This window comes from Pieris brassicae, chromosome 4 (assembly GCF_905147105.1).
Source record: "Pieris brassicae chromosome 4, ilPieBrab1.1, whole genome shotgun sequence".
NCBI classification, from domain to species: Eukaryota; Metazoa; Arthropoda; class Insecta; order Lepidoptera; family Pieridae; genus Pieris; species Pieris brassicae.
Window position 1 is genome coordinate 20413876 of NC_059668.1, and position 23048 is coordinate 20436923.

A 23048-nucleotide genomic window follows, 5' to 3' on the forward strand; every position below is an offset into this window, starting at 1 on the left:
TTACTAAGAACAATTGGATCATACTTAATGCTTAGACATTGAGGGTGTAATCAATGACAATAGCAATAATTTAACAGGTACGCAAGAAAAAAAAGGCAAGAGGAAAAAAATCTTTATTCAGGATATTCAGGTGCCATTTCAAGGGGTGTGGTGACTGAAAAGTGTGTAAATTTTTGGGTAAGCTTTCTCGTAGTGCTTCTTGGATGCTGTGACTCAGTTACATTGGATTGTATCCGGGGCTCTGATTCGTCATCTATGGTCTTGTCTCCAGTGTTATTAGTCGTTTTACTTTGTGTGCAGTCTCCGATTGGATTGCCTGATAATTAAATAATATTACCAATATTAGATCGTAATCTATAAGTTAAAACTCATTGTAAAATTCTATAAAATCTGTAATAGAAATAAACAAATTAATGAACTAGCTAATACAATACAGGCATATTAAAAGGCCGGCAACGCAACGTACCCGTTTGTAAGATCTATTAAAAAAAAGTTAGGTCATAAAGTTAGTTTAGTTTATCAAATAAATATCAAGTGGAGCTACAAGTATAAATGGGTTTTGTCATCGAAATTTGGGTTTGACAGAGTTTTATTCAAGGAGTTCATTTAAGGAGAAGTAACAACTCGAAGAAAATTACATTGGACATCTGTGACTCGAACCCACGACCAGGGACGTGCTCCGCTAAAGTTAACGCTGTAGTTACAATACCAGCACTGCTCTTACAATTTATTTATATAGTTATTACAATAATTTAATCAATTATTTTGCCTCTGTAACGTTTTCTGAATTCTTGGTCAACGTAACATTATTCACGTTTTGTGTAATGTCGACTGAATTTTACTTATAGCAATATTGCACGTGTAGACTGTTGTTGACCATAACTAATAAGTAGGAGTCATGGATTATCTAAAAGTTTTACTTCTCTCCATCTAACGTCAACTCTCTATGACGTCATAAAATGCACTGTCCTATCAGTGGACTTATTCAAGACACAGAGAGAAATAAAAATTTCAAAATTCTAACGCCACAGTTACTGTGTATAATCAAAGAGTAATGTTTTGACTACTTTGATACTAGTTTACGGCAATATCCAAAATTGGTACGTAAAATAATTTACCCGCAAATAATTGCCCCAAGCCAGATATATGGGGCACATTAGGTCCATTAAGTGTAACCCGTGCGTGTCCCACAGCCGCCACGCCCGAAGCCTCCAACGCTAAAGAAGTGTTATCTGCAAAATATTGCATAACCTATTGTGTTTTATGGACTATGTTTCTCCCAAAAGCTTTCCACAGAAGACAGAGCATGGGGAGTCAGTGAAGAATAGATAACAAAAACGACTGTAAAACGATGCCGATGCGTTTGTGTTCACAGTTGTGTGTGACAGCATCTCTGTCATGTTGGTTTTGTTTTGTTTTGTCGCGCGTTTGATGAATCACATCGAAAGCAACGTTTTTTGAGTAATTCGTTTAACATTCTCACCTATCTATACCTGTTTAGGTACACAGATTATCAAAAATGCCGGCAACATAGCAATAGATGCTGGAATACCGGCTGATTCGCATGCAAAAAAAAACACGCAATTAAGCAAGACAATTTTGTCTATTTCACTTAAATAATGCGACTAAATTAGGAATTTATGTTCGACAAACTAGATTTACTTTAGAAGCATGTAAGTGTTAGAATGAGGTCTGTTCAACTCGGATTTGCCTTCATTATAATTAACTGTTACACCTGCTGCGGGCTTATTGGCCACATTATGACCGCAACACGTCCGCCTGGCCTCGAATATGCAATTTGTCACCGATCCAAACCGCGCCTCCACCGTATGTAATGGCCCATACGAACCACAATAGCGTGAAAACCCTTGGACAAATTATGTAGGTGTATATTGTATGGCAAATTAAACGGTAGATTTAGTACGAGTTGTGTGGAAAATTTGTATGGAAAATTATACAGCGGTGCATAATAACCCCTAGTGGTTACGCGTAGAACTAAGATTTTTATACTTATTTAGAAATATTGGCATACCAACAAGGTAAGGAAACTGTAAATTTTATTTGTAGGTAGCGCGATAATTGCGTTTCTTTTTATCTTAGTTTTTCTGCAATATTCGAAATTCGTTAATTGTAAAAGTATTTTCTCTTTATAATATTCTACAAATTGTACCAATAAGTAAACTAAACATATCTCGTTATGTGTTGAAACCACAAGGATATATCAAAACTCATGGTAAAGAAATAGCTGAAATATAAATAGAAGACACGCACCGGAAGTAAGTCGAATAGCAGCATCAGCTTCCCCAACCACACTGAGACCGCGTGCATTCAATCGAAGTTCTGCGCCACCGACATTACAACGACTGGGTGACTCGCTGTCATGTTTTTTCTTTTTCTTCTCACGCAGTTCCTTCAGTTTTGTTTCTAGCTTTGAATTGGGAATTAAATAGAGCTTTTAATTGTATTAAAATACTTATAAGTATCGTGACAATGTAAAGTTCCAGAGTACAGAGTCTCTCTCTCTCTCTCTTCACACGTCTTACAAAAAAAAATATATCTAATAATGTAAGTCATTCTCAACTCCACTTGAACACACAAAAAATTTCACATAAATCTGTCCAACCGTTTAAGAGTTTGTGAGCTATTTGTGAGCTGATGCGGCACCTGCCAGGCTGATTTGTGGCTCTAAATCAATCGGGCCAGGCGTTTTAGATGAGGTCAGTGACATACACACGTACAGTAGAATTATATATATAAAGAAAAATGTGCGTGATGAATGTAGTAATGCAAACACAAAATATTGCAGCTTACACAGCTAATTTTATCATACTTTGTTTTTTGTAACAAAAAGTACCCATTTTAAAACATATTATAATAACTTATAAACCTATTATTAATAAAAATAAAAATATGTAATATATATAAGAGTAAAATGCACCATCTAATCTGAATACAACAATATACCATTTCCAGAAGAACATCTTTATGTTGTACAAAAGCCTCGTCGATTGGTTCAAACTGTCGTTGAATAACATTTGTTGATAATGAAACGGGATTCACTGAAGTGACGACTTTTCGCGTCTTTCCTTCTACGCTCCATAAGAACATCTTGAGAATCAGAAAATGATGTCATTATTATAAACATTTATATTACTTCCGCAGTAATAGCTTTGCTTTTTAAGTTATATTTAAGGGTTATGTATAACTAAGATTGTTTTTATTGTTAGGATATGTTTAAGCATGATCGAACCCTGTAGGAGGAGAATGAGGAAGTTCATGTCATTTTCCTACACGTCATGTTATTCCTTACGTATTTGATAAGTCCAAAACAAGGAATACGATTCATCAAACGTGAGCATACATATATTAAAATACAATCTTTGTATATGTTTGCTTACACTTTGGTTTGGGTACGGCGATATGATACTAAAATAATTATTTTAAAAAAGCTGGGGCAGCCGTAGCAAAGAGAAATAATAAAAGGCTCAAATATAACAGTTTTTCCTCCAACTTCCAATTTGTTCCCTTTGGAGTAGAGACTCTTGGGCCGTGAGGTTCAAGTGCACATGCGCTTATTAAAGATTTAAGTTGGCGCCAGGTAAATAGTACCGTTGACCCCAGAGCTGGTGCTTTCCTCGCTCAACGAATAAGTATCGCAGTACAGCGAGGAAATGCTGCCAGCGTTAAAGGTACACTGCCACAGGGACCGAACTTTTTAAATTTGTTTTGATTTTCTTTTAAATAATTTTTAATTATTTTTGTGTGGGCCTGGGTATCTAGAAGCTATATCCAGGATGCTCCCTTCCCTCGGTGAAATAATATGCGCTGGTTCGGCTGTCACGTGTCAGTATAATAAAAAAAGGAATCCAATAATCGATAAGACTAAAACTAGCACTTACCATCAACGGTGGCATATGTCACTCCAAATACTGGATCCTTCAATGATGAATGAAAAAAAAAGTAAATGCTACACGGTATGCGGTATATATTTAGTGCGCACGCGACACCGGTTAAAATTTAACTCCCTTGCGCCATTACGCCGGGGCACCACCTACCACCATCTCCGGTTCGTGTGTCAAAGTCAAATCGACAATTGTCATCCTTCTTTGATTGACACCGATTTAGCGCGAACAATTCTAATTATTACTTAGGAGGGTAAGACCATTGTAACTTTTGTTTAAATGTATAGTAGTTTTATAAAATTTAAATGAAATAATTACTGTAGTAAGTAAAATACATAAAGAGTCTTATAAAAACATTGAAATGTCAACGGAACAGACTACGATACCAATATATTTTACCAGCCTATATATTTATGCGGCTTTTAGATTTTTACGCATTTTTTTTTAAATCTACAAGTTATATCATCTATAGAATATAATAACAGTATAAAGCTTTTAAAGGCCGGAACCAAACCCACTAATGTCTGCCATAACTGTTATAACTGCCTTTTATGACTATTCCGTAGGCTCGTTGGCCCCCTAGAACTAAGTAAAATCGCTTCTATTACACAGAAAATATATATTTTTATCTGTAACTGTCAGGTTTTCGTGAAACTGACAGATGACAGTTCGCCCGAGCCTGTCAGTCACAGCGGTGTCCTACATTTGTGCACATAATACAATTTTAAATATAGGACTTCGAATTATACGTGTTATTAAATAAAATACGATTCCCAGTTCAGTAACATACATAATACATATGTACTTTTATAAATATCATGTAAATAATATAATATAATGATTGTTACTCACCCACAGAGCGATTGCAAGTCTCATGCTTGAAGTTTACGACTCACACAAATTGAAGTTTATAAATAAATACAAGATTTTATCGTTATCCGAATCTAACAACGGAACTCAATTGTTAGGATTTACCTAGTAATCTGTAAAACTCTTTAATTTCTGATTATTTAATGAACAATCACAATTGTATTCGAAAAAATTGAATGTTTTTTTTTTCATTACTAAAATTGTCACAGAATTCTCATAAAAGGAAACGGCATGTTTATGTTACTAATCGTGTTCAGTGTCTAGACAGTAATAATTATCTTTGACATTACATAAACTTCAGATAATTATAACGAATTAATTCATCTAAATCATCCTAAATATCCAATACGAATATATATATTAATATAATAAAAGGTTAAAAGCCTAAATAGAAACTATAATACATATTTTTTTATAGAACAGTGGACAACTGGGCAGGATGCTCATCTGATGTTAAGTGATACCGCCCATGGACACTCTAAATGCCAGAGGGCTGGCGCGTGCGTTACCAGCCTTTTAGGAATTGGTATTTTTTTACTGAAGGTAATTTAAATTGGTACGGATATACTTCAGTGGGCAGCTTTCACATGGTGGTGGAGCGAGGCAAAAACTGCCATAAAAAACGCTCAGTTGTGGAAACAAACGTCGAGTACGGGTGAAATTTTGTATTCTGCTTTGACGTCTGATGATAAAACTCAGAATAGAAAAATATGAATTAGACTTTTTTATTTAACAATCAGTTAACAAGATGAATTCATATTTTAACTATCTGAATTAAGGGGCTTAGTGAGCCATAATTAAAAAAAGTGTTATATTATGTTCATTATTCGCACAATAAAATATTCGATTATCGATAAAAGAGCAAAACAAATAAAGAATTAAGCGCGGACGATTACAAATCTCGCCATAAAACGAATCCAATAAACGATCAAATCGATGTTACGAAACCGTTTCATTTCGATTTGTTCTCGACTCCCTTCTCGTCTCGACTTGCAAGATAAACGTAAGGCGGAGCCGTTCAATTGTCATATATAAGGTAAAGTGATATAAAGAAAATGTTCTGTACAAGTTTACACATGTACGGTGTATTTGTACTAACCCAAATATAAGAAGGTGAAAACATTTTTTGGCTGGAAATTTAACTTCCGTATTTTATGATGCCTTAACCCAGAGTGGCCATTGTCGCATTTTAGGAGACTTTTACATGATCTATAAAATTCCAAACTTAAATTTGGCTATTAAAAAATCTACTCGTAACAATTTTTTAGTTGAAAATTTATTAAAAACTCCGTATCATAAAGATAAATGCCATAAACCAGAGTGGTCATTGGCGCCTTTTAGGAGACTTTAATCTGATTCATAATAAGTTAAAAATTAAGTTTGGCCATTTAAAATGTTACACGGGACAATTTTTGGTTGGAATTTCACCAAGAACATCCAGATTTTATGACAACTTCCTTAACCCAAGTGGCTTAAGACAAGTGCCCATTGTCGCCTTTTAGAAGAAATCAATCTGATTCCTTATTATAATATGAAGTTTGGCTGTTTAAATTATTTATTTACATAAATATGAATAAACACGGTTAATAAAGACAGAACCTAAACTGAAATTTAAGCTAATTTAATTCTTATTAGAATTTGTAGACAAATTACGAAAATCGTCCTTAAAATAATTCCAACAGTAATTGCTAAATATCTTCAAGTAATTTATGGAATAACTTAATTGGATACGCTTGTTTAAATGCCTTTATTGTTAAATGTAGCTTTTCTCTGACAAATTAGGTATTGTATTAAATATAGCAGGTCTACAGAACGACGTAAATTATACATTTCTCTCAGTGGTCTACAGCGGCTGGCCATATAAACCACAAACTGGGTATTAATATAAATAAAGATTGCCTTCACAACGATATTATAAGAAATAGAGGATTCGAACTAAAGTAAGGTAAAGAGTTATACCACTATTGTGGGTTACTGATGGTATATAATCGTAATATTTATATATAATATAAACACCTGGATCTAAGATTAATTAATATATAAACTGTTATACTATTTGCAATGATTACTAATTTATATTTATTAGTATGGCTGTGATGCGCTGTTTGATGGTGATGGCCACGTTAGCGTTATGCAACGCAGCGCCACCAGTAACGAATTCTTTGGTGAACCTTGGCAAGATGGATATCGCGTTTTATATCGACACAAAACCACAAGGTAATAACACCTTTAGCATCAGAAGCATCTCTATTATAACTACTTCTGTTTATTCTGTCTGATGTTATTCTGCAGCCGTTTGTATTCTTACATACTGTCACTTTGAGGAGCAGATGCCTATGGACATATATCCGACTTGGGTGCTTCAAGAAGTGTGATACTGCGATATCCTGACAGCGCACTCGCAACTTCTCAGTTACTGCTGTGGTATTCTGGAGCACGGTCTCTGTCAAGCGATGTGGGTCGTCATGTTCCATGGTCCATTCCACATTATTATTATATAGGGGGCCGTGATGCCGACGGAATATCGCATGGAGGGAGGACAAGGCAACGCCGTTTCTGTGTACTACCTCGGGCGATTGCTGGTGGTGGTTTTAGTTGGTATGCACAGTAGCGAGTCCCACATAACCCTCTACCTTAATGCAGTCGCATTAGTTTGGTATCACTGAACCAGTCAACTCTAATCATCAAATTAATGTATTATGCCGCAGATGTAAGGGGCTCTCCACTTATCAAGCAGCGGCTGTCTGGAGTTCCAAGTGAGCCCTGTGCCTGCATGGGGCTTACATCTGCACGTGACACCAACCCACTACCAGATATAATGACAAGACTCCTCCGCAATAACGATATTTTTCCATTTAACAAGCCTGCAATGTCACCACTCTGTTGCGACTCTCATGAACAGGTACTATATGGTATAGGCCTTAAAAGGTCAAGGTTATTTAGGCTAAATAAGATAAAAGCAATATCATGGATACAATCTTCATACAGATTTACTCATAATACTCATTTATCTCTATCGTTATTCGTATATATACACTTATTAAATACATACAATATACACTATGGCTGAGGTTTTCATCCCTTTTTTCCACAAAAATGTAGTTTTGTGACTCTGATGATGACCACGTTGTACCTTTCCGACAACTGGAGCAGCTTCTTTAGAACTGTGAGCGTACACTTTATCATTTTGCTTATTGTAGTGTTCTTCAATCGTAAAAGGATATATTTGTGCTTTTCATCTGCATATCACGACGGAAGCGTTTTAACCGATTTTCTCTCTTTATTTGACAATATTGATTTAGGGCATGTCCTGTATATTGACGATAAGCACTGACTTTTAGGTCCTAGTGGAAATCTTCATTTCTCACGATAAGATTTTTTGCTTCCAAATAGGATTTTGACAAATTCTGGCTTTACCAGTTTTTTAGTTCTAACAGCACGCAGCCGCTGGTTTTCGACTGACAAAGTGTAGTTTTATCTGTTGATATACGAACATACGGCTGAAGCTTAAGCTTTTGAAGTGTCTGGAATATGACCGACGACTCCGTACCCACTGTGTAAGGCGATCACTGCAATCCTATTTTCTTTAACACCCCATTACATATTTTAATTTGATAATGAACACGAAAAAACATGTGAAATGGCGTTAAATCAAAAAGTTATTAAAATAATATACCTGTTCCAGATTCAAAATAATTAAAAAGTTGAACAAAAGAAAAGTGTTTATTGACAGACTAGTTAGTAATATTTTGTTTAGTTTTAGTTTCTGAGATACTCGGGAAGAAAAGACGGACATCAAAAGAGTTAGTTTTTTTAATGGACGATAAGTTAATTCATTTGTTTTCGTAGCTAAGGGAGGAATCTATAATACTCGAGATGGGTCCTCAGCAACGCATTGGATCTGGTGCCAGTTTGCCGGCTGCTGCGCTGCTGGACGCACTGGTATCTGCGCCGGGCCTATTTCCTCAAGATCCACACCCACGCTCTAATCCCATAGAGCTCCTCATCTTTCCAAGCAAAAAGGAAGTTAAATTTCCAGAAATAAAAAAAAATAAGTTGTCTAAAGACGGCATTAAGGCAGTTGGTGATCGTGAGTTGCGTAATGATTTCAAAACACTGAAACCTCCGTCCGTCAAAAAAGACCTCACTGGACAGGAAGTACTGGGCAAGGAGGATAAACGCGACGACATGAGATCTAATTCCAATACTAATCTCGTGTAAATGTGAGACAGTAAGAAACAGAATAAAACCTTCAGGTTATTTGCAAATAATATACGCTAAAAGAATATATACTTTTTAGTCTTTTGTCACATTAAAGCGAAACAGGCGAGCCTCGTCTTCGCTTGATTATGATTGGTGTAAACGGACCAATCACAATGAAACACAGCATCGTCTTTATTATTTTAAAATACAATATGTACATTTTTTTATGTAACTGTAACTATTTTGCAAAATGTTCAAGGGAAGAAAATAAATAATACAATCCCAGAGAAAACAAAATAAACCTAGGAATCCTTTTATGTAAGCAAAACACTTGAGAATTTTTAAGAAAGTTTAAAATCGTTTAAGCATATTTATAATTTACGAGCATTCAAAGGTTAAACGCAAAATAAATCCTCAACCTAGAGATAATTATTGTTCTTTCTTCTGCGCGTATTTGCAATCAGCCCTAAGGCTATGCTGAATTTGTTATCTGGAGTAGCTTCCCACAGGAAGCATCTACACATTTGCTGCCTATAGCTACTGCCGGTCTTCTTCCTCTATAATATGGTGACGGTTTAGTCGTCTTATATACTGATCTATGGTGAGTTGGCAAGCAAACTCGAAATCATAAATTCGAATATCTTAGTACCCCAATAGATTTTGATTTCCATGTGCGGAATTTCCCTCGTAATGACAGAGAAATTACAGATTAAATTATTTGTATTAATTGATGATTTTTTCTGTGTAAAAATCTTTCTACCTATTGTAGGAAATTAAAAATGTAAGATATTACACATATTTAACATTACAAATGTAGGAAATTCCAGATGTATTTTAGAATAAAAAATCAATTCGAGCTTTAACAATCACTGAGCTTCACTGACAATGTTCATGAGCGATTTGGAAGTATAGGTTTAGAAACAATAATTTTAATGAGCACATGTGCCGATATCGCGAATTTTGTGGCAGATTAGGTACAGCGTTCTCGAGTAAGCTGCTTATGGCCTCTCTAATAAAATATTTTACGAGTACGTTACACCAGCGGAAATAGTGTGAAGGAACACGTGGCATATAAACCGAAGCTCTAGAGTAATTTACTTATGTATTATTCATATTTGTTTTAAATATATATTACCAAATATATCTTTTTTATATGATACGCTCGTAGCTAGATAGATCGCGCTTAAATTATCACATTGAACAGTTGGAAGTCTAGGGATTTATCCGTCAGAATAATGATTGAGATGGTCATATACTTATATATAAATTAAGCAAACATATCCCTTACCTGACCTCCTTTATAAAGTCACTCTATCACATCTTCACTTAAAAATTGTATTACAACGCGTGAACAGGCATTTTTAATTGGAGGAATAAACTGTCACTGTTAATAATATCATAATTGAATCTGGCCAATAGAGATACTTTAAATAAAATTTCCGCAAATCAAAAATCTACTGCATAGCGTTCCTAGATTCAATATCGACGTTTCGTACCACGTAATTCCAAGAGATATCAAATTTGGGTTACGTCGTTAGATGACGTCATAATGGTTCAGCTCCAATAGTGATTGTGTTAGTAAACACAAGTACACAGTAAATAACTCTATTACACAAAAGGCAAATTAACATTATGTACATAAGTTTTAGGAGCTTTTCAGCAGTTGACTCACTCGCTGATTTTTTATCTAAATCGCTATTAAAGTTACAATGTAGGTTGTCAATAGTAAGGAATACATACTGTTTCTCCTTCCTTTGTTGGCGCTTCTTTTTAAAAGCTCTCTTGACCCTTAGAAGGAGGAAGGCTGCTCGGTCGATAGTGAGCGCGGAGGGCCTCTTTGCAGGTGCGCTGCCCTCCTGCATGCCGTCCCCGTCTGCTCCCTCATCGCACAACCTCAGGCCAAGCCATCGTTGCTTTCCCGCCGTACGCGTTGCACACGAACACACACACACACTGTCACACGCGCACTCGCCTTTTTCTCTGAAACAATGGTATACACATTGGCAATGTTATTTATTATACTTAGGTACATCTTAAATTTTGTCAAATTCGAAAACAATCGCAACATTTCTGTTAAGTATCGTGGTCAAAATTGTATATAACATCATGTTTCTTCATTTTGTAACATGAGGTGTCGATGATGATTAAGTTTTATTGCGTTTATTTTTGCTGGGAAGTAAACATGTTTTTATAATGTCTGTAAAAAGTATAAAAAAATTGGCATCTTCATTATATCAATTGTGTGACTATACAGAATTGTGTTCAGAATTTCTCAAGCCAAACTATCAAACTGTAATAACAAACGTTTTGGAACACGATTTTGATTATCTTTTTCATAGTAACAATAATTTATGAAATTAAAAAGTGTCCATGAATAAATGTTCTACGTAATTCCTCGTTTTCGTGAAAATAATAAAGCTAAACAAAACTGGGAACTACTTAAATGTAAAAGCGAAAAGTTTAGCAAGCTTCACCGCTACTTTAACGAAGCACTGTCAAGCGATGTCATTAACATATAAAGTGCTCAATTGAAAACTTTGTCACAATCAATTCGAGGAAAATAAACAACAAAATGTGTAAAACAACTTCTTTTAGCGAGAACGCTAAAACATCGCTGCATAAGGTGTTTCGCGCTTCCATTAAACCCACTCCGTTTTAGTGTAATTAATATCTTCACGTTTAGAACACTATGAACCACTCTGTTGTAAAGTGGAAATAATTTATCAGACGGAAGCAGCAAACATACTTATAGAATGGAGAAATTATAAACTTTTGGCGTAATATGTCATTTGTTATCGAGCTTGATTTCATTTCGAATTATACTCTGTTTTAGGATAACAAACATACTACCTACTTAAAGTTGATATGTTAAAGCCTAGGCTATGAAGTAAATATGTAATATGAGCAGTGTTGGCCAAGTGTCTTCAGCGTGCACCTCTCAACTCTGAAGATATGCGATCACGGCAGAGAACTAATACATTTTTTTTCTATGTTCGCATTTAGCACTAGCTTCTAAGGTGAAGCAAAACCTCCCCGATGTGTTTCTGGCATGCCTTAAACCTAAAAATGGCGATGGCGTGTCAGGCAGAGATGTCGAGACAAGTACAATTAACAAAAACTAAAATGATTACGAAACAGATGCTGAAATCAAAATACAGCCAGGAAATGTTGTCAGCTTAAAAGGTGCATTGCCACAGAGAGCAAGCTCGCTAATAAACGTTATACATAAATCTGAAAAGATATTTGTTTAAGAAGTTTAATGTGAAATCGGTCTCGTTATTTTTGATTTTATTCGTTGCATCGTTCAATCGGTATTTAACACGGTAGACTAAAGCTGCGTTGGTAGAATGCAGTTGTTAAGGAACTTGAGAGTATCGGTGTTTGAGATTGGACGCAAGAAGTACGAAATATATTGCGAAATATACTTGCGGCGGCAAGGACTGTATAGCAATTGATGATCGGGATGATGATCGATGTCAGGCAAAAGGTTTTCAATACCCTGCTTCCTTATTTATCGTAATTCCGTGAAACAGAACTTGTGTAGTAAGACGGACCGCTTTTCTGAACCATTCATATTACCTTTCGTTGAACAAAATTCTATGAAAATAAACTCGATATTCAATACCATTATGTTCTTCCAGCAATATTTACTTAACAATGACTTTCAAAAGGAAATTCACAATATATTGAACAATAACAAGTGAGGTTTTAGAAGCAGTAACACGGGTATACACTTACGTGAGTTGAAGACTGAAGGATATAATATGGCACTTTACTAGAATTTGTCGTCTTGTTTCGTATTTAACAACTTCTAGGCATATAGGCAGTGACCTGCTTTAGTGTGTCAATTTGAATACTGTGGTCGTGCATTTCAATCTCGGTACACTTATACGACGCACGCTTATACGACGAAAGGAAACACATGGCATGGAGGCATGTTTTTGATCTTAAAATTCGTCGACATCTGAGGCACCGAAGACTTACCCATATATACAAAAGGATTCAAATTGTGACCTCAAGCTAAATGCATTATATTATATGGTGGTAGCGCTATTGTATTATAATTATATGTGGAACCAGCTACCTACTGAAGGATTTCCAAATCAATTCGACTTAGGGTCCTTTAAGAAACGAACGTACCAACTCTTAAAAGGCCGGCAGTGCACTCGCGAGCTCTCTGGCATTGAGAGTGTCCATGGGCAGCGGTATCACTTAACAACAGGTGAACCTCATGCCCGTTTGCCCCCTGTCCATAAAAAAGAATTTAGGTATAATAAAATGAACTTTAGAGCTTTTTTAAATAGGTTTTACAACAAACAGATCACCCTTGCTTCGTGTTGATAAGTATTAAAGGTAAACAATCTAAAAAGCTCAATTACAATCTGGAGACTTAGAAAGTTACTCAAGTTATGAATATAATTTTGTGTATTTTTTATGTTTAATTTTTCTTAATCTATTTTATTTTTAAATATTTACATAACCTTTTCATAATTGATTTCAATTGTTATATTATTATAAACGTACTCAAACGTAAATCAATAATATATAAACATTTTATTTATAAAATACATACATATACATTTGGACATATATTCGATATCCTGTTAGATTGAAAACACGGAAGAAAATTGCAAACGTCAGTGGTCCAAACTTTAATACAAGATCGTAATTGAAATTTCTTGAAGCTGTCAGTTGACAAATCCAGTGAAGGAGGCGTGGTGTGCACCCGGCACCCCGGAATAATTGGACGTGAGGAACTTCACGAACAATATTTTGTAGAAGTACGTGTTTAATATTCAAGCAAGATAATGTTGCATTTGAACGAAATATAAAATATATATGCGTATAAATTATGAATATGGGAATTATAGATTCGGAAGTAATTACGTTTATTTTGATTTTATTGTAGTAATGGAAACACACATTCAAATACTTGTTATAACAAGTTTTTGAATGTGTGTTTAACACTTACCATACTCCGAAAATTATCAACGGCAACGCTACCCATGATTGCTTAAAAGCATAATGCCAACAACACCTAAATGGGAAGTTGAGATTATAATTATAAAAGTATTATTTCTAGGGTTAATAGTACACTACCACAGCGATAATTTTTTTTTAAATTTGATTTAATTTTCTATTTATTCATTTTTAATTATTATTATTACTATGTAGGTTAAGACAATTGTAAATATTGTATATTTTTGTTGGAAATAAATATCATATTTATTTACTTTGCTTTCTAACGGAATCACTCTTTCATTATCAATTAGTTTAATTACTAGAGGTTATGCAAGTGATCCCGATCTCTGAGGTCTGCTACTCGTAAACTGTTCACTAAAGGATTTTTAGAAACTACGTATTCTGTGGGAGCCTGAATTTCGTAGACTCAAAATTGACAGCTAAAAAAACATTTTTTTCTGAAATTTGCATGTGAAAAAAATACAACTTTATTATAGAACAGGAGGATTATCTGATTTTAAGTGATATCCCCAGGGATCCAGACACTTCCATGCCAGAGGACTCGCGAGTATGTTGCCGGCCTTTTCAGAATTGGTACGCTCTTTTCTTGCAGGAACGGAAATACATATTTAAATCTTACGTCAATAAAGAATTATATCGAAAATGAATTAATTCTAATTAGTTAGTTGCCATGGCAATGAGCTTCTTCGGTTGAGAGTTACGTATTACAGGTCTGTAGAAGATCGCGTGCAATATGCTTTTAACATTTAAATTGCTTCCATTCTACTACTCGCTACTGTTTTTACGGAGTAGTTTTAATTAAAACTTAGACTTTAGTTTACATTTTACAATTCGATGAACTAAATTAAATTAATGACTCCATATTTATTGAGGATTGAAGTATAAAACAATAAGCTTTTGAAGTGATCAAAAATTAATTATGAAAAAGGAATTATTGTGATAAGAGAGGAATTAGAAAGGTTGGATCAGACGGCTTAGTGGTGGCTTATCTGGATTGATAGTGGTTGATACGACAGACACAATATAGCAACTTTTAATATATTTTTTTAAAAAATAAGCATTAAATTCATTAATTATGTTAACTATATAGAGTGATTAAGACGCCTGGCGTTCCACAACATAGCCCTCTTTAATACAAATTAAGTTCCTTCATGAATAGAGCATAATATTCCCTGAAAGGTTGGCAACACACCCACTAACGTTGCAGGTTGCGGTAATCGCATTTTTCAATGTGAAAGGCTGCTCCCGTCACAGAAAAAAGAATAACAAAAGATATGCATAATATCCACATTTTCATATTTATTTTTACCCTCCTAAAGTACCAATTAATCTCTCTCTAGAAAGTAAAAGCAAAAATAACAGCAATTTGCGGCAAACAGGGAAGAATTAATCAAATTAAACGTAACGTAAAATTTGCGTGGTCGTTTGTGATTATAATACTATAAGATCGTCATGTTAAAAAGTCTATTCCGTACACAAAATGTAATTTGGAAATGATTTTTGACCGACTTCAAACCGAAGAATTCATTCTAAGTTGTTTTTTATGTGCAGAACGGGTCGTCCGCGGGCTGATTTTAATGAATGAAATGTCAAATGCCTCTGAACTGCGCCCTTATTCTATAACTTCAAATAGAGGCAGCGACATCAATCCCGTCATTTTGGTATGCAAGTTCAATGAAGTTATCTCAATATTCGTAGTGCTGACGCGGACATCGCAACATTGGGTTCGCGTGATAAAAAAACTGTGAATTGTGAACTCAAAATAACATTCCACATACACATAATGACGCTAACAACTACTGATAATTCTAACAGCTTATTTGTGCAAGCGCAAATCAAAGTAGGCAACGGTAAAAGGTAGCAAAGGTAGTAGGCAGGAAGTTGATGCAACTTGTCCTCCACTATCCGGAACTGGTACTATGCAAGTCAAGAAGCTTAATAAGCTCAAAATCCATGTTAGGAGTCAGAGAGTTGAGAGCCTACCTGATCTAGAATGCACTTTTGAAGCGCTGACTCCATTACGTTCCCTGGTGTTGACAGAATCGTCTACCGGTGTTCTGGTGGTGGTGGTTAAATTTGTCACTTTGTCTACCTTTTGGCACAGGATCTTCTTTGCTAATTTTCCAACGATCTGGGAATGTTGATGTTTTGAGGCAAAGATTGAATGTATGGAAAAGGGGTTCACTGCCCGACAGTCCCTAAAGATATAAGGATATGTTCAACCTCTGTCAGAACTTTAATATTGAATGCCGACAAAGACATTATAGAAAATGTCGTCGTTTCACATCAGTGCAATCCAGCTCCTTGACACCACGGAAGACCCTTAAGAGGGTTTCAAGACTGATCCTTTAGTAGTATAATTTTGCAACTTGTTTGTAGTGTAAATCTAAGTTTACTACGACGTTCTTCTTGAATTATAATTTAGGGACTAGTGAGAGGACTTTAAGATGTACTTGGTTCCTTATTCAGAAAAGACTCGTCTCTTCTCTTGGTTCCTTATTAAGCCATTATTGTATTTACATCCTGATTAAATCAGATATTTCCAACATACCACAAAAATATATATTAATTTCAATTTAGAATGATAACATTATATAAAATTCAGTATTTGGTTGGGTCTTAAGTGTAGGGTTCAATACTCTATCTTGAGTAAGCGTATCTTCCAGTTTAATCCATTTCTCTTTGATTTTCAATACGTTTACCTTCAACTTACTGAAAAGCTTTAACTTACTGTTCTGTGGATAGTGTTAATTTAAAAAAAATTGCTATCTGTCATTTAATGCCACTGACTATGATGATATTAACACGTCGGCAGTTACATACACGCATTGGCTCTGTATGTATTATTGTTTATTCTATAAACCTTCTAATTTGCGATTAAAACTCACTCAACTAATCACTCTGTATTATAGTGAAAAAAGCTCTAAGGAATAAATCTATAAAAGTCTATCTATGCGCATACTTTAATTACGAAATAAGAGAGAGCTAAACTTTTCACCTATAAATGGGTGACTGGATGTCTGGGTGATATTTAATTATATACTGTATTGTCGAGAAAAATAAGTGCAAACTCTCAGTTGTGATAAATGTGTGAGGCAGAGAAATAACTGTGTTCACGGGGGAAATTAATTCGGGATACTTCGTTGTCCCTTCACCAACCCTTATAAATCTAACTCACATGGACGAGATTAACGTTTTTGTTAAATATAGATATTTACATATATTCAGGGAAACTAACTCTGAAAATACACCTCAAAACCTACATCTAGGAAAGCAATACAGCTACGACCTTGTGCTACGTCCTGCTGATATACGGTTTAAGTAATGTTTTCGTGCCTACGAAGCAAGCTAATTGTATATATTACATTTACCTTTTACATAAAAAAGAATTGCTGTTCGTTTGTCGCGCTAGAACTCAATAGTGACTGGACAGATTTGAATAATTTTGATCTTGACAAAATTGTGGAAGTTTATGGAAGGTTTAAACATGTATAATATATAATAAAACAAAAGCATGAGCATTGATAATTTAATTTTCCAATACAATTCCTCTCTAGCTTCAAAACAGTTTATAATTTTAAATAAAAAATTATGATTTGGGTTTAAATAATATAGATAAAAATTTTGTACTAAGGTATAGAAATATAGTTAGTTTATACGAAGTTCACTGATTCATCTAGTATTAACAAAACCTTTTGTTCCCAATCGTTTTATATTGTTTATGCCTACACTACACATTTCTCTCTCTCTTCAGTCGGCAGCTCATGTCTGAGCGTCCTGGTCAGCTATGAAGCATCTGGAGCCGACTGTTTCCACCGCTTTCTATCCAGCGCCTCTCTTATGAGTGTACAGTTTTGAACGATGAGTCTTTCACTTGATTGGTCCATCTGTTTGGAGAACGGCCACGTGATCTTTTGCCTTCTGTGTTACCAACCACGATCAGTTTCTCCAAGTTTCTCTCTCATAGCCTCTGCGCCATGTAAATAACATATAATTCGCTATCGGTGAAGAGACAGGCGAGTCCATATGCGGCGTTGGATAAACGTGATTTAATTTTTTTATTTTTTTTTATAAAATATGGGGGGCAAACGGGCAGGAGGCTCACCTGATGTTAAGTGATACCGCCGCCCATGGACACTCTCAATGCCAGAGGGCTCGCGAGTGTTTTGCCGGCCTTTTAAGAATTTGTACGCTCTTTTCTTGAAGGACCCTAAGTCGAATTGGTTCGGAAATACTTCAGTGGGCAGCTGGTTCCACATATTATTTACGAAAGTTGTTTCCTATGTAACCAAATATTAAACTGTTACAGCAGTATGATTATGAATATACTTTAAGACTGAGAGTTTCCAATGTCATTACTTAGACGGCTTCCAAGACCCAGACGAAAGCTAACAAGCTTTTTTTACTTCTTGGAATCAGTACTAAGCTATTTTTAAATTGTTGTCTGGGCTGTACAGTTCTGTAGAAAATAATATAAATTAATTACGCATTAAAAATGATCTTCGGTTTTTTATCATGACACCATGCTGTAGCACTAATTAAAATATATCTTTGTGTTTTAAAAAAGATAATTGTACGATTAACGTATAACTCGAACATTTAAAATATATATTTAGTACATAATGTATTCATTGATGTTAGAATTTGCATGAAACATAGAGACGGTAGCTCTAAAATATAACTCTACGACATAAAGCAAACCAAATTTAATTATAAAAATGATGATACGAAAAAGGAGTTGTTTAACTTATCATATGAATGTTTCTGCTTGAAGGCAAAGGAAAAAATATTGGAAAATACATTGGCTTCTTGGTACTCTGCACCTAATGAAGATGAATGCGACGTGGCTCAGCTCAGTAATGACTTTTACTTCACCTACGCGTTACTTCTTCTGGCCGTATGTTTCGACAAATCCTCTACATTTCTGTAGCAATTTGGCTAAAATACTTTGCGAATGTATTAAAAACCGGTAATACACCGTTCTTCCCGACAGAATTGAGATTTATATAAAAACTACACGTTCGAAAAATCTAAATTTATAAAATATTATCTAATCCGTTACAATATTTTTTTTCAAACCACTGTCTATTGAATCTTACAAAAACTTACTAACTTAAGAGCGTTACTTAATATTTCATTAAAATGAGCTTTATATTCCGTTTACTTATAGAAAACGGATACACTATACGTTTGTTGTCAATAAGAAAAGTTAGACTATAAATTATACTACTTACCAGTAAATTTAAACGCTTTTAAAACCTTAACGACACGTTCACACAGTTAAATAAATAGTACCGGCACTTAGTTCAACTTGATGAAAGTTAAATTTCGCGGTACAGGACGCAGCGTGTAGGCGGTTATTGGCGTGTTTTGAGGGCTGCTGGGCGGTGCGCAGTGTAGGGCGGAACGCGGTAGACTGGCGGACTATTTCACTGAACTGTCATTCTTTGTAGCATGTATATATATCAAGCATACTTCCCACTGACAGTTGCGGTCATGCGCATTTGTCCTAGCGATATATGCCTCATATTACACTGCTAGCCGGTAGATAACTTTATGGTAAGTTTCTATTACCTACCTATATAGGATTACATTTGGTTTCAAATTATGATTATCCTCATTACGTTCCCGATTCCCAAATTATAAGGATTGAGATTGGTTGTATAATTGTACCTAAATTAATATAGTTTAAAATACTGGAAGTTGGTTTTAGTTCCAACTGTTACATTTAAGTAACCTACTATGACTGGTCCACCTGGGAAATAAAAGCTTTTAGCTTTTGCAGGAAAAGTAAGACCTGCCTTTAAAGATTTCGCACATGATCGACTACATCTCTACTGACTACTCCATATGGGGACGGTATAAAAAAAAACTCATGATTCCATCTGTACCTTGACATTTTTAATATGATTCTTATAAACATTATCTTTCGTTACAAAATGAAAGTGGCGTTATCTCTGGTAAGGCGATTTGGACGCGTCCTCGTCGCTACGGGAGCCGCAACCGTGCGTTAGAGAGCTCGGGGGCGGCGGTAGAAGGAGCGACAATGACTACTCGATGACAGTTTGCTCCTCCTTGACAAAGAACTCGACAATTTCCTCTACGGCGTGCTCATCAGCACCAGCGGCGGCAGGCAGCTGGTCGGTGTCAACGTAACCACGGAGCTCAAGGCGACGGGAGCGTTGCTCGGTCCATTGCTGAGACGCGCTCTCGCGGAACTCGCGGTACCGCTTCATTTGCTCTGTGCGCTTAGCTACTAGTTCCTTGCTGGCCTTTGTGCTGCGCATGCGGTCCTTGGACTCGAATTGCGGGTAGTACTTCTTGAGGTTCTTTTTAATATCCTTCTGCTGCTTCTCTGAGAGTAAGGTAGGAGGGCGTGGTCTCCAGTGGAACTGCGCGAAGCCCTCTTTCATGACACGGCGCAATATCTTGCCTTGGAACGACCAGATATAGTAACCACAGTCCATTTTGCATTTCAGGGAAGAGACGCCCGTGACGACGTAGCGACCGGTTGGGTCCCATTCGATTCCAGACATTTGATAGTGGTCGGCGACGTTCATGATAGTAAAGTCATTTGTGTCGAGGAACTCGAGCGCACCGCCGGTCAGCCCAAAGTTGGCCAGTACAACAAATTGACCCTGTGGTGACCAAAACACATGGTTAAACGAACCACCAAGTTTTTTGAGCAGAGTGGGCGCCTGGCCCGTGTTCACCTGGTAGAAACTTATCTGTATGTTGGCCTGGTCCCCATGAATGATAGCAAACTTGCTGCCAACTGGCTCCCAAGCAAATGCTTGAATTGGTTCTTTAATCTCGACACTATCTACGGGCACTTGCTTTTCGCGCATGTGGAAAATTTCAAAGTTGTAATACATGCCCGAGTATTTAAGCTCATTTTTATCTTTCTTTAGTTTAGAGTAACGGTCCACCTTCACACAGAGATAGTCACCGCTCTTCTGCCAGTGTATTTTACAATCAGCTACTGAGAAAAGATTCTTGGAGCGCGTCTCTGTGCGGTTAGGCAGTTCCAACAGTGTTACACGCGCTGGTACGTCTTTTTCTTCAGCAACCCAATAAGCCAGAACATTATCTGTTGGGGACCAACAGAAATCACGAATGCCTGGGATTTTAATAGACTTTTTGTCAAGTAGCCCAAATCCTGGTGTCTCATATACTGAAAGAACATCAGTGCCAAGTCGAGCAAAGAAACGATCATCTTTGCTCCAGCGGAAAATGGGCCACGTAACGTACTCATCAGGTGGTGGGAAACTACGTTTTTCTTGTCCGGTACGGATATCCCAGATGATAAGTTTTTTATCATCCCCACGATCTCCAGATGGCGAGAATGTCACAATATAGTTTTCACATGGCGAGAAGGAAATAAAGCGTGCTTCCGGATGATAGAATTTCTGGAATTGTGTAAATTTAGGGCCAGCCCATAGTGCCACGCCTCGCCAGTGGAAGGTTGCCAAGTATGTACCAAGTGGAGACCAGACAGCATATGTCTCGGTCCAATTGGGGCGTTCCTGCAATAATGTCGGCTCAGGCAGAGCATTTTGCCAGACCTGTAAAGCAACACCAGTTCCCACACCAACAAGAAACTGGTCATATGCATCAGGATCCATTAGATACCATTGAAGGTCTGACTGCACCTTAAGTGGCTGCGGTGCAGGTGGCTCCCATTCTGCTGGGATATTTTCATACCTGAAATTTACAAAGTCACTTGTTAAATACTATAATATTAAAACAATCTACAATTAATTAAAATCTTGCTTTTCTAGATTGTTGTTACACTTGGTTGCAAGTTAGTAATTGAAAAATACCAACTGCGTTAAAGAATTGAGAAATTTAGGTATGTATTTAAAAAATGCCATTCAATATAGATTATTTTGGTATAAAATGTGAGATTAAACAGAGAATTATGACCACTAATTAAATGGTTTTTAACAATTGTAGTGAAACACAGTAATTTTCTTAAAAGTATTATTTACTTTCGCAAACTCCTCCAAACATCTTTATAAAAGAGGAAAATCATATTATTGTTTTCATCTAATTGTTTTCATTATGGTTTATATGATAAGGTGTTCTGGAAGGTCCTAAGAATTGCAAATTTCTTCAAAATACTCATACATTAGTATTCTTATGGTTATTTATATAGTTTATAGTTACTGTCATCCAATATAATACCATGAGCTATGAGCCGGTAATAATAATCAGGAATTACCAAATAAATTTTACTCACTTTTTGAAATCAGTAAAAAGATTCACTAAGAATGTGTGCTGTTTGTCTAATTTGCAGTTATTTGTGGCAGCTACAGCTTCAGCAGCATTCTGCGGATTACTATACTCTAGGAATATATATCCCGTAGTAAGACCATTCTCAGTCGTCGGGTAGTACTCGTTTACGATTCCGCCGAACTTGCCGAAGATTTTATTTATGACACTCTGTAGTTTCTCTAACCTCTCGGGCCCGACCTGCGGGCATCCGTCCACTACTACCACATTCTCATACCCGTCAGACTCTTTCGGCTTTTGCTCCAAAAGGTCGGCCAATAACTCTGCAACGTCATAATTTAGGTTAGATTGTAACCAATAAAATTTGTCATAAAATTAAACAATATTTCATTGAGGATTAAAAATTTAAGTTAATTAATTATTATCATCAGGAAAAGGATCGAAAATAATAACACTATATAATAAAATTGTGTTATTTTAATCGGTTGCATATGGTCGAAACAACCTCCCGACGCTAACTCTACTCACCTTCATCGGTAATATCGTCAACAAAACCCTCCGGATCCTCAAAGTTAGGCTCCTCGTCGAAATTCTGCTCTTCATTGTCACTATGAGAGGTTTGGTTTACTTTCTCGTCGCCTTTTTTCTTTGCCATTTTGATATTCTAATACTTAAATATTTAACTGAAGGAAGACACGCCATTAGTTGAACATGAAAGATTGAGATATTTGACACTTGATATTTTAAACACTTGACGTTTGACAATTGACACATTTTTAATAGATAACATTTCGTTTACACTACAGTTTAAAAATGAAAATGATTTCCCCTACATCGATTGAGTTGAAAATATTG

The 23048-nt window shown here is 35.9% G+C and overlaps 4 protein-coding genes across 6 annotated transcripts in view; 1 reads left to right on the forward strand and 3 right to left on the reverse strand.

Moving 5' to 3' along the window:
• Window positions 1-19329, reverse strand: part of LOC123708025 — a 130126-nt gene extending 110797 nt beyond the window's left edge. The window contains exons 1-2 of the mRNA XM_045658465.1: window positions 19193-19329; window positions 10716-10955 (exon numbers count right to left, since the gene is read on the reverse strand). Coding sequence (XP_045514421.1) covers window positions 10716-10837 — 122 coding nt within the window. The 5' untranslated portion in view covers window positions 10838-10955; window positions 19193-19329. The remainder of the gene's footprint in view (window positions 1-10715; window positions 10956-19192) is intronic.
• On the reverse strand, window positions 98-5114 carry LOC123708027. 3 transcript variants are annotated; one of them, XM_045658468.1, is made up of 6 exons: window positions 4755-5114; window positions 2965-3108; window positions 2272-2428; window positions 1736-1867; window positions 1119-1232; window positions 98-316 (listed from the first exon to the last, which is right to left on the reverse strand). In XM_045658468.1, exons 1-6 carry the CDS (start codon window positions 4776-4778, stop codon window positions 114-116), a joined length of 774 nt encoding a protein of 257 aa, XP_045514424.1. In that variant the 5' UTR covers window positions 4779-5114; the 3' UTR covers window positions 98-113. The 3 variants fall into 3 exon arrangements, with proteins under 3 accessions (XP_045514424.1, XP_045514425.1, XP_045514426.1); XM_045658469.1 differs by lacking the exon at window positions 4755-5114 and adding an exon at window positions 3900-4065; XM_045658470.1 differs by lacking the exon at window positions 1736-1867 and having other exon boundaries at window positions 4755-4914.
• Window positions 5650-9060, forward strand: LOC123708028. Its single transcript, XM_045658471.1, has 4 exons — window positions 5650-5808; window positions 6859-6989; window positions 7481-7674; window positions 8622-9060. Exons 2-4 carry the CDS (start codon window positions 6860-6862, stop codon window positions 8991-8993), a joined length of 696 nt encoding a protein of 231 aa, XP_045514427.1. The 5' UTR covers window positions 5650-5808; window position 6859; the 3' UTR covers window positions 8994-9060.
• A 508-nt stretch (window positions 19330-19837) lies between the features above and the next one.
• Window positions 19838-22918, reverse strand: LOC123708593 (eukaryotic translation initiation factor 3 subunit B). Its single transcript, XM_045659380.1, has 3 exons — window positions 22722-22918; window positions 22201-22516; window positions 19838-21662 (listed from the first exon to the last, which is right to left on the reverse strand). Exons 1-3 carry the CDS (start codon window positions 22846-22848, stop codon window positions 20009-20011), a joined length of 2097 nt encoding a protein of 698 aa, XP_045515336.1. The 5' UTR covers window positions 22849-22918; the 3' UTR covers window positions 19838-20008.
• Window positions 22919-23048: the final 130 nt, after the last annotated feature.